The sequence below is a fragment of the Scomber japonicus genome, chromosome 1 (assembly GCF_027409825.1).
Source record: "Scomber japonicus isolate fScoJap1 chromosome 1, fScoJap1.pri, whole genome shotgun sequence".
Taxonomy (NCBI): Eukaryota; Metazoa; Chordata; class Actinopteri; order Scombriformes; family Scombridae; genus Scomber; species Scomber japonicus.
In genome coordinates, this window is record NC_070578.1 from 18,856,271 (window position 1) to 18,873,717 (window position 17,447).

Here is a 17,447-nt window from a genome sequence, read left to right on the forward strand (position 1 = left end):
GGGCAATCTTATGCCTTTATTAGCGATTTGACAGCAGAGAGATGACAGAAAATGAAGGGAGAGAGATGGGGAATGAAACTTGAACAGGGAACATTGCAGCTCATGGTTGGCACTTTAACTACTGGGTACTGCAATTTTACTGAAAATCAAAATAACTTTTCTGGATATTTTACAGAAGATTTCATTCATTTTTATGTCATCGATTTCCATGGCCTCTTCCACATATGAATATTTATATTATAATAAGATAATATTTGATTCCTAATTTAACATTGATGAGGAATCAACATGGAGGAATTTCCTTTACCACTGAAATTACTCATAGTCATAATCCAATAACATTAACAACATGCTCAATATCCATGTCCATATGAGATCAGGCATTGAAATGATAGTTCAAATATACAACACAACATAGCAACACACAGTAGTTGCAACAATACACTATCTCTCTGCCCCCCTCGTCTCTTTCAAAGGCAGCAGACACACCTCAGCTCTGCTGACAGTCCACAGCCTGACTCTGTGGTGTTGCATAGCTCAGCACAGCTGTCTGTTGTCCGTTTCTTCCGATCTCTATCTATTCCTCCCTCACTGCCTACTTTGTGCCCACTCAGCATGATAATGATATACACCTCTGCCCAGTCATCTCTTTGGAACTCCAGACTCCTGGCACAACTGAATGTATGACAGCAACATACAAGATGTATTATTCAAGTAATGTGCTGTTCCGATTTAGATATAAGGAGTGTCTGGTCAGGCATTGTGACAAATAGTAAAAAAAAAAAAAAAAACCTGGAAGGTACACTGGTTGGAAGAAAAAAAACGCACAGTGATAAATGTGCCAGTAGACCTGAGGTGGTGTGACTTCACAATCTTCAGCTTCATCCTTGGTAACATTACTTAAATCATAAAAGCTTTTCATCCACCAGGGCTTAAGTTACATTCGTAAACAGTTGGAGCTCCCTCTATGGGGCAGTGTCTTTAAAAAGGGACATACTAAGATTACTTGTGTCAGCATTTCAGCTGAACACTGGCACCGTGTTGACATGCAGCAGATGAATATTAAACCTCAAGAAACCAAGATGTGCTTGAAGCAAAACCCTGTATAAATATTTTTCAGATGCACACATACACACACACGGTCACACAATCTTGAGCGTCCCTCCCAGCAGGCACAATCACACTCAGGCAGATAATTCAGTGTCACAGGGAGCCTTGTCTTTGACCCTGTGGCCCCCTCCAGACAGTGGAAGCAGCTGGACAAGGACCCACGGCTGCCTGGAACTCACTTCCCCTGGGGAACTCTAAGGAGAAGAGTCCCTCTCTGCCTCAGAGAATGACCAGCTGAGCTTCCACAGCTCAGTATGTGAATGTGCTGTTATGTCCCTGTGTCCAGGAAAGTCTGAGCAGGACGCGCAGGCCTTGGAAATGACAGCGGTACAGGGCTTTTTTGTGGGAGTCAGCAGACTGATGAAAGACTATATCACAACCTGCATGGTTTTTCCCTCTGGTCAGATTTCTATAAAGTTTCAAACAAAACTGATTTCAATTCTGCTCAAGGCTCTGTAGTAAATACGTGCAGTTGATTTTTTAAATTGTGTAAACATTAGGTTTTGCAGTTAACTAGCTATGTAAACTGCATTATTTGGCCTAATTAATATCAGTTTTAATCAGATTGTTGATTGAATTATTTTGGACACAAAACAAGGACGAGCCTCTTCATCCCTCCATACTACTGCTACATTACATTTCCTCTCGTCTTTATCATGCACCTGCAGTCTTGGAAAAATCATGTTACAAACCTGGTTAAATGTAAATATGACCCAGGAAGGTTTCTTGGGTAGAAATATAGCTGTGTCAAGTGGTTTTCTCTTAATACTTCACCTTGATAACAAAAACATGTCGTCTGGTAGGTACAGAAAGCTGACAATAACTCTATGTCTTGAGTACACGTAAACGTACTGAGTGTGAGACTCAGGTTTAGTTCCATACACACACACAATGTATTCAGTGGTGAGTGTGGTCCTTACTAAGTGCTTATTAATATTGTATGCTTAAATGGGAAATGTTAACATTTTTTCAATTGCCTTGGCAGCCCTAATGAAATATTAAACAATAAGGGAGCTTTTGTTTTACCATTATACTAAGAAAGGGTAAACATATTTTTTAAAGAATGAGACATATATCTTCTGAGGTTATAGTCTGTATACTCAGACAGTTATCTGTGTTTAAAGCACAACGACAGACATCCTGAATTATGTGGTTCAGGTTACCATTTAAATTCAACCTCAATAACTAGTAATAAACCAAGTAGCTATGCATGTGTATGAACTTTTAGATATGATTTGGTCTCTAATTAATTTATCTGAAGTTTAATTATTTGTGTGTCTTATTACCCCATTTATCCCCAACATAAACCATGTCATCTTTTCCTTTGCCCACTCACTGCCATTAGCAGTTCCACAGAGACACAGCTTTACTCGCCGCTCACGCAATGCTCTTCCTGTAGTGCTACACAGTTACAGCCAACACACCATAAGACACAGACCAAAAGGCCATGTCAGTCAACAGGAAACAGGAAAAATTAACCAAGACATATTGTGTTGTTTTTCTCAAAAAAACAAAAAACAAAAACAAACCTTTGAAATATTAAGTCTGAGCTTGATTAACCTAACCTGTTGAAATAAAAGGTAGGCAAATAACTACCTTTTTAAATAAAATATTTTTATTCAAAAATGATCAAAATCCAAGTATCAAATGGTACATACAAATTGGATGAGTCAATCTGAGTCTGAGTCATTCTGAGTTTTAATGATCTGTCTGGTTGGGCTTTCGCTGAGGGTCCCAAAACTATGTGGTGGCCAGAGCTGTACAAAGGACAAAGGGCACAGAGAAAGAAGCGGTTAAAAGAAAGATAATGTAGGAGTCACATATAAAAATAAATAAATAAAGGACCTCCATTCATTATGCAAGACACTTCATCATTGTTACTGTGACAACTTTACTTCCTGGACACATTTGCTAATATGGCTTTTAATGATGTGTATGACTTCATAAAAGATCTTGTTATTTCATCAGCTGTCGTAATAGGGCCTCCAGTGGAGTGCCGCTGTCCAATCAGATGGACAGAAGGTTGGTTGACCTGTTTCCAGGGTCGTGGTTGCTATGACATCTAGTGACATGACAACACAGCAGAATGAAAAGCTAGACAATATGTTGTCCAGGCTTTGGTCAATCAGACACACTTGCTTTGAACTTCCAACTGACTCATATCTTTCAAACTGTGCTTCAAATGACCATACTGGACTATTCAAAAATCAGTCTACGAAAAAAAAAAATCATGAGTGGCTTGATCAGGAGCTCAACACCTACGTTTACAGTATCCATATTGGAGGAACTTAATCAAAACTAGTTTCCTGATTTTGCAGAAGAACACATCTTAAATTCCATAATGTGAATGCACTCAGTCTTTATGTAGGTATACATAATATATGTATACCTACATATAGTCCACCTTGTAAGTTACCTTTAAGCAAACACGCCCTCGGATGAGGGCATAGGGAATTGGGCCATAGCTCCTTGAGTCAGTGGAATTTCTAAGGTTATCTCCTTCAAGCCATACGTGGCCTTTTGGAACCTAGAAAGGGAAAAAAACACCACAGACATGTAGAAAGAGGTCAAAAAATGATTGAACGACAAACGAGTCAAACAGAAAGATAATCTTAGCAAAACTTAACCTTTTTAGCATGTAAAAGAAATTTTATCTATTATGAAGTGATCTACCTTAACGCCACCCCCAAACCCCCAGCAAGTTGCCATCCCTTCCTCCTCAGCCTATCTTAACGTCAACCTGACTGTCCCTCTTTAACCCCATACCGTCTTAGGAGAAGGGTCATGGGTAACAGGCAGGGTCGGGAGGGATTTAGAACAACTTCAAACGGGGTCATTAGGCTGTTGGCTGAGATCTGCGCCCCTCTTACCCAGGGAGGGCAAAGCCAGAGAGGGGCCTGAGATAGCTGGGTAGAGAGAGAGGGATAGAGAGACAGAGACAGAGAGAGGGACAGAGAGAGAAGGAGAGAGAGAGAGAGCGAGAGAGAGAGCAAGAGAGAGAGAGAGAGACAGAGAGAGATTGAAAGAAAGAGAGAGGGAGGGCCAGGCTGCGGCTAGCAGCAGTGTCCAAGGGTCTCCACCGCGGTCCGACCTGCCAGTGGGGCGGTCATCCAAGCAGGGTGTAATTCACAGTGACACCAATTATGATTAATCTCATCACTTTACGAGAGTAGGCTTGTCAAGGCCCTAATTAAGTGCGCTGTCCCCCCTATATGTGCAGACAGGATCAACAACACATTATATTGTCATAATGGGCATCAAAATCTGCGAGTCTATTTTTGTGTTGCCTAACTTTTTAACGGCAAAAGTCCTCTGGAAGAAAGAAGAGAACGTGAAAAAGAAAGAATATTATCTACACTGAGGTGACGTCACTTCTTCACCTCTGCTTGTACTCCTAATTCCCATCACCCGGCTTCTCCGATTGGAGTCTTCAGTCCTACTGTGAGATGCTGCGTTTCGTTTCATATTCGATAATTGAGACAGATGATGTGACATAATCAGGAGCCAGTGACATGTTGACCTAACATGAGGTAAACAACTCACTGAATAACGACGACACAAATGAATATCATTAAAGGAGTCATCTGAGAACCATATGTCAGCATGCTGGATTCCCACCATTACACCTCATTAACATGGTAACATATGCTGGCTCCCAAGCACAGAAAAAAGAAACACCACCGTTTGTCATCTGCCAAACCAAAACCCCCTGTTTCTCCTGATCTTCCATTTAAAAACAACACACCATCTTCCTTGTACTTATCCAGGAGACCTAGAGGTTTGATTATGACATTTCAAGATTTCTGTTCTGAATTTGGTGAAACCACCAAAAAAGGGACAGCCTCAACACACACCTAATTTCTTAAAAAGGAAGAAACTTTTCATCGGCTGCCTTAACATCTCTTCAGTTCTGTTTATGATCTGGCCACAGTCAAATCCCTAAGAGAGCCAATAAATCTCTAACAACAGAATACAGCACTTTGATTGAACTCTTATTAAACCCAAGCCTGACCAAGGGCAATATTACTTTAAGGTTATGTCAATATTACTTTCAACCAGGCGGTGGTAAGTGAGAAAGTGAAGAGGTCTGAAACCTGACCAGTAATACTGTGGCCAGCACAAGGCTGAAAGCTTATGCATATCACCTTGCAAGTCGCAGGTGTGTGAACAAAAAAAGAAACCCACAGTAAGTCAAAGGCAAAGCTATGAATTAACCCCAGATCACTGTGAAGCAGAGGTGTAACCAGATAATGCACCATCCCCAATTCTGCTTTTCTTTTCCAAAGATAACTGCTATTTCAAGCACCTGACGCAAACAGCAGCAACACACAGATTTCCAAACACACACACATAGGCCCAAAACTGTGTGGTAATATTTAGATTTGCAGTCACTTTGATCAGCTCTGCTGGCGGTTCTGGTATTATGAAAGGCAGAGACTGCACACGTCCTGTGGATGTAGGCTGAGTTGACATCAGGCATTGTGTACCTGTCAGGGACATGTTGACAAGCACTGAAACTGGAGCTCTCCTCACTATGGAGGTGTGTTGTTTAACAGCTACACTATTATGGTGCTCATTATGTTAACATGATTGAGGTGGTGAGTTATGTTCAGCAGAAACAGATTCAGGCTTATTGACTTTGTTAGATTAGGTGACTTTGTGTCACATGTATCTGACATTCAATACGGTGTTCCTCAAGGAAGCATTCTAGGAAACATAATTAGAAACATAATGTAAAATATCAGTTATGCTGAGGATATACAACTATGACCTGTAAAGTCAGTGTTTGTTAGTCTGTCCAAGCAAATTAAAACATGTTACAGTTTTGGGAGGGATTTTAGACTCTGATCTTAATTTGATTTGCCATTTTAACATGGTTGCCAAAACATTATTTTTTCATCTAAGGAACAGTGCCAAAATTTGAATGTTTTAATTCAAAATTATATATTGATTCACACTTTTATTACAAACTACTTTGATTATTGCACTCTTTTAAATGGTCTTCAATGATCTTCTTTTTATTACTTTTATTTCAGAATGATGCAGGATTTTGATAAATACAAAAAAGAGATCACATTACTCTCTCTCTGCTTAATTGTAAAGTTGTTTTACTTCACTTTATTTTTCTTCCATTGAAGATATCTGGTGAGAACAGCAAACTTGCTAGGACAAGAAATTGAAGACCTATCTTTAATTGGGACATTAATTTAATGTGATGAAAACATTTTTGTTTCTTAATTTGTTCTCTCATTTCTTGCTATTTTATTTCTTGCTATTTAACTGCTATTTTCACTGTTATTGTTTATCATCATCCGATCTTGTTTCAATGCATGAAAGGTGCAACACATCTCAAATTAGGGATCAAGTGTCACTGTTTTGACACAATAGGTCAGACACAAATGATTCCTAAAAGGTGACAGGGCAATTAGTCTGCTGCTGGATCTCTGAGGGTGGAGAGGATCTGCCCGTCTGTGAGAACAAAAAAAAGGAGGTGATGACAGACCGCCTTCTAAAATTCATCTTTACAGATCCATCCCATAATGCCTCACACATCCTAATAGTTAGACACAAACACATACACATCCTCAGGGGGAAAAAAATCCCTGAGGGAGGACAAACATTTATGTGAGCAGCGGGTATTTCTCAGTTACCTCAAATGTTGTCACGCAAAGCCAGCGATTATGCTCCTGGGTGTTAAAAAATTACTGGGGCAAAGCACACAGTATATTAGGCCGTATGAAATTGAAAAAAACATACCTAGTGACAATTAGCTTAGTAAAAAGTAGCTTGCTATCTGTTTTTTGTCAAGCTGACAACAGCAACAGTTTAAACAACCAATCCCAAGTATAGCCATATTTCCCAAAATGTAGGCAAAGCTGTTGACAACATCACACCAGTGACAAAAACAAGGCTCAAGATAACCTGCTTATGCATGCAAATGATGACAGTTTCAAAGGGGGGGAATCTTCAAGAAAATTACAGTCACATTTTCCCCACTCCAAAACACAAAAATCATCAACAGATGCTCTTTTCTCTGTGTCTCTCCATTCCTACTGCATATCAAGCAGAATCTCTGCCAGCTACCACACAACTAAGACATTTTAGGTACTGTATTTTATCTGTTGTGCTGGTGAATAAAGTATTTATGGTAGTAAGGTAAGGATTAAGTTGGAGGGTTAGATCAAGTTTTTGGCTCAGAATTACTTTGACTTTGTTTGGAAAGTAATCATTTTGCAAAATTAGATAAAATGAACATAAAGATCCTTGGTTAATTCAATGGGCAATCAGTGTCAGGATTTACAGTTTCAAATGAAGCAATTTTCTGTTTTCTGTTTATTGTAGCATATATTTTGATAAATATGTAATATTTGAGGCTTTAACATTACCAATTTAGGTTCATTTTTAGCAGTATGTATGACAAAAAAACAAGCACAACAGTGCTTTTCAGATTGAGAAGAGGTGTGACCAAAAAAATGGAAAATCTTCTCAGCTCAACAACCACAGCATTGCATGTTCAATAGTATCTAAACCAAAATCATGTTGAACCGTTCCACCTACAATGTCTTGATTGAACAGAAGTATTTGTATTAAATGATACATTAAAAAATAATGTATTGTCAAACCTAAATGTTGATTAGCTGCAATCCAAAAATAGTGATTCATGTATCAGTTTTATTCATTAAATCAGATAAAGCCTCTCTTATATTTAACAAAATGAAAGTTTTTACTTTTGGATTAAGCTACATGGTTTAAAACCAGAGATCATCATTTAGCAAAAAACCCTCAAAAGCAGTCTCAGAAAGCCTAATTTATGGATCCCTATTATATATGCAGGTGCATCATACCATATTCATAATTGGTATAAAGCAGATCCCTGTGATACTGAATGGTACTAAGTGGACATTAAAAACAGGATGTAGGAGTGGAAAGATTTGAAGATTTGTAAAGTGACCTGAATCATTACCACTACTACCAAGATATTACCATCTATTGACCAGCATAAGCAGCAGCCAAACATAAGTGAATGACAGTAAAAGAGCATCCAAAATGAGTGGAAGTCAATGAGCATTATGCTAAAATTGATGACCAACCTAAATATAGTAGTTCTCCACCTAGTGGCAAGCTGCATCCTGCCACTATGTCCTGAGATTATGAATCACAACACAAATGATGTCACCTATTACAAGTTCAGTTCTCTGTATGTCGAGGTGAAGCTAGTAGAACAGGAAACCCCTTTATTTCCCATTTCATTTGCTGAATGACACTTTCTGGCCGTATGCTATGCTTCGCTGAACCCATCCAACAGTCTGCCCATAGTCTATAAAATACACAATAAATTCAAAAACATGCAACATAAACGCAACCTTTGGTTTGCAGAAGTATGTATATACACACACACACACACACACTCACACACACACACCTCCGCCCACCCATCAGTCTGTCCACTCGGCTGGCACTAACTCTAACAGGCTTCAGAGAGATTGCAGGCCTGAGCTGTGGGCGTTGGGGAGAGTAGTAATAGAAAAGCAATGACAGTGGTTTCACCAGCAGAACCCCTGCTCACTCTCTGGTTTTATCACTGCTCTGAGGAAATATAGGTGTTGTCAAAAGCTGATATTTTGACCAATGACACAAAATGGATGTGTGCAGTTGAAAACGTAAACAACTATGAAAGTCTATAGACTGCGGTACACACACACAAAGAAAACCAACAACAAACTGGGAGACAGTTTTTCATTATACATAGAGATTCTATTTGTCATTTTAGGGTGAAACAAACTATCAAATGTTTTGTTGTGAACAAATCCTTCATTCATTTGGTATTTCCCTGTATCCTTTTAACCTTCTTTTCTTCCAAAGAGACTCTCTGAATTGAAGTTATTGGAAGTCAAACTGTAGAACTACCTGACTTGGTAAAACAGGTAATCACAGAATGTATAAGAAAGGCAGCTTAAAGCACCAACAGATATAGGTTATGTATGATGTAAACATACTCACATATGTGTGGGTCTTGAAAAGATCTAGTGGGCCACTTGTGCAGATCTTGTCACCCTCCAACCCAATTACTCTTTTACAAACGTTGATATTTGGGTCAAATGGACTTTTTGCAATAACTACATCACCTCTGAAAGAAAATATAAACACAAACACTTCATTTGTAACATTTCTGGGTGTGTTCATTCTCAGACAATATCAAAACAATAAAATATAAATTGTGTATACATATTCCAACATGGCTGCTATGTCTTCTTTTTGCTTGCAGCATATGAATGTACTGACTGGGACCCACTTTTGTATTTTGCAAAGATGACGACTCATCCTCTCAGAGAAAACTACATCATAGTTGACAATAGTGGGTTCCATAGATGGACCAGAACACTGAAAAACAAACAAAGAAAAGAACAATTATGTCATATACAGATGAGTTCATATAATTTGAGAAAAATGTAATCAGTCTATGAACTTTATAACACCAACCACCACAAATTCTCCAATGTATTCAAAGGCACAATGTGCAATGCAGCCATACTGGACAGTATAGCCCACAAACCCCAACGTCTTCCCAAGCACACGGCGGAACATCTCCGTCTGCAGTGCAAAACAGAGCCATAGGTTAGGGTACAACAATAATATACAGACAGTAATAGTCAAATGCTTCACACATTGGGTGGTGAGAAAATGATTCAGCGTTACATCCATTTATGGTAGGCTTATGTGCTTTGCAGGGTTTCTAAAAACAAAAGACATTCAGGGTTTAATTTTTAAAGGTGTGGACAAGGTTGTCACAGTTGGCCTACTACTCAGATGGCACTCTCCATGGTGTTTCATTCTCAGAGGCTCAGCAGCCAGTTCACACCAGAAAACTGCCCTGAACTTTGATCCTTTGTAGGATGGACCAATCAACACCTCACTCTCAGGTGACGGACAAACACAGAAGCTGTGACACTTTCAGCCAAGCAGCCCTGAACTGTCTGAAGCTAGTCCCTGACACTGCGATGTCTCCACTACCACCACAATCATTAGAGCGTTTATCAACTTCTGTCAGCACCATAGAAACACAAAGACACCATCAGCACCCATCCACCTGCCCTGCAAACACTGCGTCCCACAAACACACACAAGTGCTATCCATGTGTCTTCTGAGCAAACATCCCTGCCACACTCAGGTTATTGACTTTTACTCAAACCTGCTGGATGGACAGAAGAAAGTAAGTCAATCTTTACACACTGTCACGCACCGTGCGTACACATGCATATTAACCGATAGATTGAAACTGTATGTTTAAAAAAGAATAGATGCTGCTTCGCTTGGAGGTTAGACTGCACTTCAAATATTTTAAGCTTTGCCTGCTGTCTGGCAAGTCCACCACAGGGTAAAGAAATCTCTTTTCTCCATCTCCTCTATTCCTTCTGTGTCTTTCCCCCTTTCTCTCTCCATGTCTTCTCTCCCTCCCAGGGTATTATTAACCAAAACAAGCAGAGCGGAAACCAAAACCCCAAATCCTCAGAGCTCTGGGAATGACTTCCCAAAGATGGACACGGATTAGACCCCCAATTTCTCCCTTGCACCACCACCTCCATCCCCTTCTCTCCCCAGGTCCCCAACAGACCGGGTGTCAGGTGGCTGTCCCAGCCCTGCCAAAGGTGTTACCCCTAATCCCATTATCCCCCTCCACTCTTCACACACACACACACACACACACACACACACACAGACACACAGACACACACACACACACACACACACACACACACACACACACACACACACACACACACACACACACACACACACACTACTTTCTCATTCATGCCAACTATATTCCACCTATTAAATCTTCTATCTATTCCTCCATCCCTAGCATGATTTGTCTCTTTGGCCCATTCACCATCCTTTCTGATCCAAAAACACCAACTCCATCCTTTCACCTCCCTGTGTGCTGCTACTGTGCTCTTCCCTCTGTTCCCTGATCACCCCTGGCAACCCTGTGCTTTTTGCCGCCACATCGAATGACGGCATTCAAACAGGTGAAGGGGGCACATATATTCTCAGCACAGGGCCCAAATGAAGTGCCCCTTTCCAGCCGCAGCTTGCTCCGATGTCTTGTTCTGTTCCACAGGAACTATAAACTCAGTCCTCCCCCAGCTGGTACAATAACACCTCTGGCCCTATAATTCCTCTGTTGGGAAGCAAGTGGTCTAAAGGTTAATGTGAATCTCAGGTCTGCACTAAAGCGTCATGTTCAGCTCTATTTGTCTTGTGCTCAGCTTCCTCCACCAGTGTCTCTCTCACTGCAGTACTGTAATGCACTCTCAGACATGATCTCAAATGTGCTCCTTCTTCTGCTAGGCTGGGGATCAGGAATCTTTGCTAGCACTCATTCGCAAAGCACAGTGGACAGCCTCCCGTACAGCTGCCTTCATATCTCTGTTTCAGCCCCCCTCCATTCCAGTGTGCATTCATCATAGGTAGGGATTAAGGGACTTTGCATAACAAGATCACACGGCCAGTGACTGATATCAAGAGAGTCCATATGCAACCGCCTGGTTTTCTGAGGCACCCTCTGTCATTGATAGTGTGTGTTTGTATGTGCGCATGTGGTGTGATGTGGTGTGAATGTGCACAGACAATAGCATTACCTATGTGTTTCATACAAAGTGTATATGTGAGCTGCAGTGACTCCTTTGTGATTCAGTATGAGGTGGACATCCACAGAGACAGCTGATTGGATCTCTATTACCTCTAATTCCCCCGAGCAAAGAGTCAGACAGCACACACTATCTCTTGTCCCTAATACCCAGTGCATGTGTGCGTTGGGGAGTACCAACATTAATTGAATGCTGTATTACAGCTGTAAATTAACACAAAGTCTCTCTGTTAATCCAGGATTACAGGCCAAATATGTTCATGGGAAAACAAAGAAAGTCAGCGCAGCCCTCTCAGAACCATCTGTGGCCACCGGCCTCCCATGGTCACAACACAGTGCTACAGTGGGGAAAAGAGGGGGATCCCAAATGAATAGCTGCTGATAGAAACACCTCATTGTGTGTTTAACTCTGTGATCCTCTTACCGTGGGAGTGCCATTCCCTCAGAGCACAGCAATCGCAAGGAGATGAATGAAAAAAACTGATTTTTTCAGTCATGAGCATAAAATACAGCAGTAGCATGATTGCCTATCAACTGCATCCACCCAGCTGTCAAAAGCATTTTCAGTGCACAATTTGAGATAAAAAAAAACCTGAATGAGGTATATTTCTGTCATCTGCAGGGTTGACATGAATAAAGAGGCTTCCTGAACATCACTATGACAGACACATCCATGAGAAAATGGTCTCTCAAAAGCACTGGAAAGTTGTAATTGTTCTTTTCTGTAAGCAAATGGGATGCTTCCTCAGAATGAAAACAATGAAATGACTTTGGCAAATTTTATGTGTTAAAGACATTGCCATATAATTAGGATTGGTGGCCAGTGCGACAAGACATTTTTAAGGTCGTAGAAGAAAGATAACTTTTGCTAGTGTTAATCATTGACTTCATAAAAACTCCATTACTAATGTAGTGTAAGCTATATAATGACCAACATTCTGCTTCAAATAAGAATTAAAAATTGTAATTTGCTATTCTCGAGTTTTGTTAATTTAATATCTGAATGGAAACTCAGCTAACAAAAAAACAGAAAAACAAAAAACCATTAAGTGAAAGTGAAGCAAATACAAGCAGACCAAAGTAGTAACTTATTGAGTCCATATGGAAATTTTCAAATAAGAATTACAGCTACTGGTCTCTGGAGATTTGAATCTGCCATTGGCTGAATAGTGTTAATTGATATACATGGCCAGTCTATTAGACCCACAAAGAGAATCTCAATCCAAACAGCACACAAGGGCCTTGCAGTGGACTCCTTACACAACTAAATTAGGAAAACATGGGCTGAGAGAGAGCTGGGCAACAGGGGGGCTAAGAGGCTTACAAGCCCCTTGTCAGATATTCTTCTTCTCCCTGAGGATCCCAGATGGAAGGGAGTCTGGAGAAGCAGGCAGCACCAGAGAGGGGACGAATCCCACCTCTGATGTCTTCTTCTGGGCAGCAGAAGGCAGAGGAGGGTAGGGTTTAAGTCCTGTTGCGCATAGCTTGATTTGATCTTAATGTGAGCTATAAAATGGAGCAGGTTTGGCAACTGGGGGGGGTCTGTTTCAACTATCAGTCCAATCAGAGATAATCCTGTTGATTTAAACACAGACACCTGGCTGGATGGAGAGTGACAGATGTAAAAGTCTCAGTCACAGAGATGTATGTCTAGCCCCAGTCTCTCTTAGGTCTCCCTTCTATCAGAGGCTTAATTGAAGCGACTGATCTCCATATTGCTCTTTTCAATGTTGCTAACGGCAACACAGCCATGAAACAGCTGAGCGAGGTTACTATTTGAGAAGCTGAGGGTTTAAACCTACAATCAATGGGTCAGCTGGAGTAAATAATAGCCAAGTGATATGAATACAACTGCTATGAATTGAAAGGAAGTGTGGGTTGACAGAGTCCCCAGCCAATTACATAGAATGGAAAACTAGCCACTAAGCCTTATTGTACTGACCACATGCATATATGTGGTGCTGGCCTGGCACTGAGAGAGTTGAGAGATCTTATCTGGTGTTGTGTCAGATTCACAAAGGAGTCAGTGTTCTGCTTTGACCAGCTCATGACAAAGCCTGATATGTTTTAATATTAGCTAATGACAGACACCTCAACCTAAATGTAAACCTATGATTTTTAAGAAAGGGATGTCTTTATTTGACATGAGCATGTATTATGTCATTTTCTTTATGATATTTATCCTGTAGGTCAAGCTAAATATGGCCTTCTGCATTTTAGCAACATGCGCAAAAAAATCTCAGGCAACCATAGCAATCCAAACAATATGGGATGTTGATTAAATGGAAAAAGTCAAATCCTTAGACAAAATTAGCTGTGTACAAAGCCTATCTTAACGCTTATTGTTCTTTTCCCCTTGGAATATTACTTTGTTTTCAATGCTAACAAAACAAATATGGGGCATGCTGATGATAATCTTGCATCCCCCGGACACAAGAAGTCTACCTCTTCTCGGAGCTCCACACTGATGGCAGAATTAGAGTGAAGAAACCAAAACAGTCTGACCAGGAAAGGTCTGACATGTTATGACTGCTGCCATTATATAGTTCAATCAGATACAATGACTGATAAAACTGACAAAAACACAGCATAAAAACACACATGCACAGATGACACATTGAAAAAGAAGGAAAATTATGTTATTTTTGTAAAATTAGGCAGCTCTGTTTATACTGCCTCACACTGAATTGTGCTACAAAGTCCAAAGGTTAAATTGGGATTCAAGAGAATTGGAAATTAGGTGACTGGCACAGTGCAGAGGATGTGGAGAAGTTTCCACAGCAATGTACGCACACACCCTGCACGTTGCACAGCTGAAGCAGGCCCTCTTCCTTTCTGAGATGCAGGTCAGTCAGTGCATCTTATTTGTCTCATATAGGCTTTCCACAATGCCCAGTGTTGTCAGTCATGATATATTCCCTTGGTCTCCTGTCAGGACATATAAATCTCAACAGTGCTGTCAAAACAGGAGGACTGCCTCTGCTGAGAGCATTTGTAAAGTGAGCAGTTGGGCTTCCTCTGGAGCCTTACAGTATCCTGTGATCTTGTGCTGCCTCTGGCCTCTCTCTGCCACAGAGAGATTTTTTTTTACAGCTGTCTTAAGAATTACACTGATCACCCAGCAGTCAACCAGTTCCAATAGTGGACATTCTCCAAAATTAACTGGCCTCTCCCCTACCAGTTCTTTACCTAATCTGATACTGATACCATGTTCTCAAAAAATGTCATAGTAGGGAGAGCACAGGTGTTACTAATACCATTATCGATGGCTCAGTCCCATTCTAGTGTCTCACGACAGTGCTGCAGCGATCCAATATCCAGTATACCAGGACCCTAAAATTAAAGCAACAAAATAGAATTCAGACATAATTAATTCTATGATTTAATTCTGTGCTTATGATATGACAAAATGTCTTCTGTGAAAAGGCCTATTAGCTGCTGACCAGAGTTACATTTAGTGTTAAAGTTATATTTAGTACCTAACGTCCTTTACAAATTCACATATGTATTCAAAGCATTGTGCTTTTGTTACTGTTACAGATGACAGAAAGGCAGTCACAATGTGCTCAACTATTTTGAATGGATTCTATTGTTGTAATACTTGATACAGTGTTTGCATTTTGCCAACTGCAAATTCAGTATTTCTAATATTCTTAACAACATATACTAGATACAATAGTATGTTTGCTATACATTTCTGGACTGCTTCTGCATTTGATTAGGCTGTGATCATTACTCAGAACTTTAAAACTGTAAATGAAAATCAGAAAGTGCTCTTGCTCACCACAAAATGTTTTCATAACTATTTCTAAACTGCAGTGGCTTCCAACCTACACTTACAGTGATGGGAGAATTCCTCCCCTCTCTTTTACACCTGCCGTGCCGAGCTCTCCAAGCTGAATGTGATTGGGGGAAGTGACACATAGTGACATTCAGTGTCAACTTATGAATGACTAAAGTGTATACAACCACAACATACATACTATATATTGACTTGTAGAGCAGACACATGAAGCCGCCCCATATTATGATGCAACTGAGATCCATGACCTATTTATCCCATTACATGACATGACATAAGACTTACTATGACCTTAGGATATAAGTTATGAGATAGACTTTGACAGATTAATTTGTTCTGTCTTTACAAAGGCCATGCCTTGGCAAAGATTGAATGATATGGAAAGAATAGAAAGAGAACAAAATATCAATGCAGCTATACTGTATAGTGTATTTAACCCTATTTGATGTCTCTCTGCACTTTCCACTATCAAATAAAGGTAAAAATGCCAAAAATAATCTGTGGTATATTGTGATAACTGGATATTTAATTAAGATTTCATTTGGACATCCCATGAAGTATAAATATAACCTTGCTTTACTCACATAGAATTAAAGGCTACCTTATGTACAGCAACTTATTACACTAGCTCAAATATACATTAGATAATTAAGTGAGATAGAGATGTAGTAAGGTGCAGGACTGTCCATGGATGTTAAGTGTTGGATGGATAGTGTGCAATCATTTGACAGGTTTAGTTACTTTTCAGATTAAACATTATTTACTTATACATAAAATACCACATGATGAATGTATATGTGTATAAACAAGATATTGTTAAAGATTCAACCAGTAGTTCCGAACCTTTTTGTCTTGTGAGCTCTTCTATAAAATCAGTGTGCTTAGGTTTCAGACATTGTGAGTTGTTAACAGTTCCTACAAAGAGGCATTCCTCCTCTATGTCTCACATGGTTTCATTTTATTCAAGGCCCAAAATATACAATTCTCCAATATTCTGAATTCTGAAAAATAAATTCAAATATATAGCAGGACTTAGTTTCTTCTTCTCCTTTAATCTCCCACTAATCATCTCACCATCCTACATATTCAGCACGGGACCCTCTGGTGGGGCCGGGCCCCTACGTTGGGAAAAAGTAGACTAAACTATCTAAGTGTATACAAGGTTGTTCAAACTAATCAGTAAAATGCTGCTTACACATTGATTCATTAGTATTAATAATGCACTTTAATAAACATATGTAATACACCAATCACTGTGGTGGATTTTCTACACAACTATTAATGTTATTTTTAATACCTTAAGCAAACTTATAATTACACTTTTAAATGCAGGGCTTTTAATTATAATAGAGTTGGGTTTTTTTACATTGTGGTTTTTCAGCTTTTATTTGTGTAAAGGATCTGAGTACTGTGTTCTCCTCATTTACATCCACAATAAGGGTTCTAGTCTATAACAGCAGTATACAAGAATAGAATAGCCTCCCATTAGATCAGTCATTAGCATTAGGTACGTAAAGTTAGTGACCATGTGTCATGCATAGATAAACAGGTTTGATTGTTGCCAATTCTATTCTGCTAACTAAAATAAACATGTGCTGTGACTGCTGTGATTGGAAATGAAAGAGCAGGTTTTGTCAAACAATACTCTGGCTCTGTCATGTTATGCAATGAAAACCAACAAGGTCACAGCTGCACAAAACCAAGCATCGAATAACTTCTGGTTATTGTTGAACGTACATGCGCTGTTTGCAGACGGCAGGAAAATATAGCTATCAGGCGACAGCAGCTAACTTAGATGATCAGGAGAATTTTACTCACCTGCTTAATGACGGATTCAATGCTCCGACCATGTAGTTATCACAACTGGACCTTCCTCCTGACAG

The 17,447-nt window shown here is 39.8% G+C and overlaps 1 protein-coding gene across 3 annotated transcripts; it reads right to left on the reverse strand.

The window, feature by feature from the left end:
• Positions 1–2,742: 2,742 nt before the first annotated feature.
• immp1l (inner mitochondrial membrane peptidase subunit 1) lies at positions 2,743–17,438 on the reverse strand. 3 transcript variants are annotated; one of them, XM_053322458.1, is made up of 7 exons: positions 15,603–15,652; positions 15,020–15,095; positions 9,592–9,702; positions 9,404–9,492; positions 9,112–9,238; positions 3,527–3,637; positions 2,752–2,867 (listed from the first exon to the last, which is right to left on the reverse strand). In XM_053322458.1, the coding sequence occupies exons 2-7, from the start codon at positions 15,020–15,022 to the stop codon at positions 2,781–2,783; spliced, it is 528 nt and encodes a 175-aa protein (XP_053178433.1). In that variant the 5' UTR covers positions 15,023–15,095; positions 15,603–15,652; the 3' UTR covers positions 2,752–2,780. The 3 variants fall into 3 exon arrangements, with proteins under 3 accessions (XP_053178425.1, XP_053178433.1, XP_053178440.1); XM_053322450.1 differs by lacking the exon at positions 15,603–15,652 and having other exon boundaries at positions 2,743–2,867; positions 15,020–15,039; XM_053322465.1 differs by lacking the exons at positions 15,020–15,095; positions 15,603–15,652 and adding an exon at positions 17,383–17,438.
• Positions 17,439–17,447: the final 9 nt, after the last annotated feature.

Bases quoted from the DNA above. Each gene is read 5' to 3' on its own strand.
- immp1l (XM_053322450.1), bottom strand. The intron at 9,239-9,403 runs GTGGGTCCCAGT...ATTTTCTTTCAG, and splicing joins CATCTTTGCAAAATACAAAA to AGGTGATGTAGTTATTGCAA. The intron at 3,638-9,111 runs GTGAGTATGTTT...TTCCCTTTCTAG, and splicing joins TTTTCAAGACCCACACATAT to GTTCCAAAAGGCCACGTATG.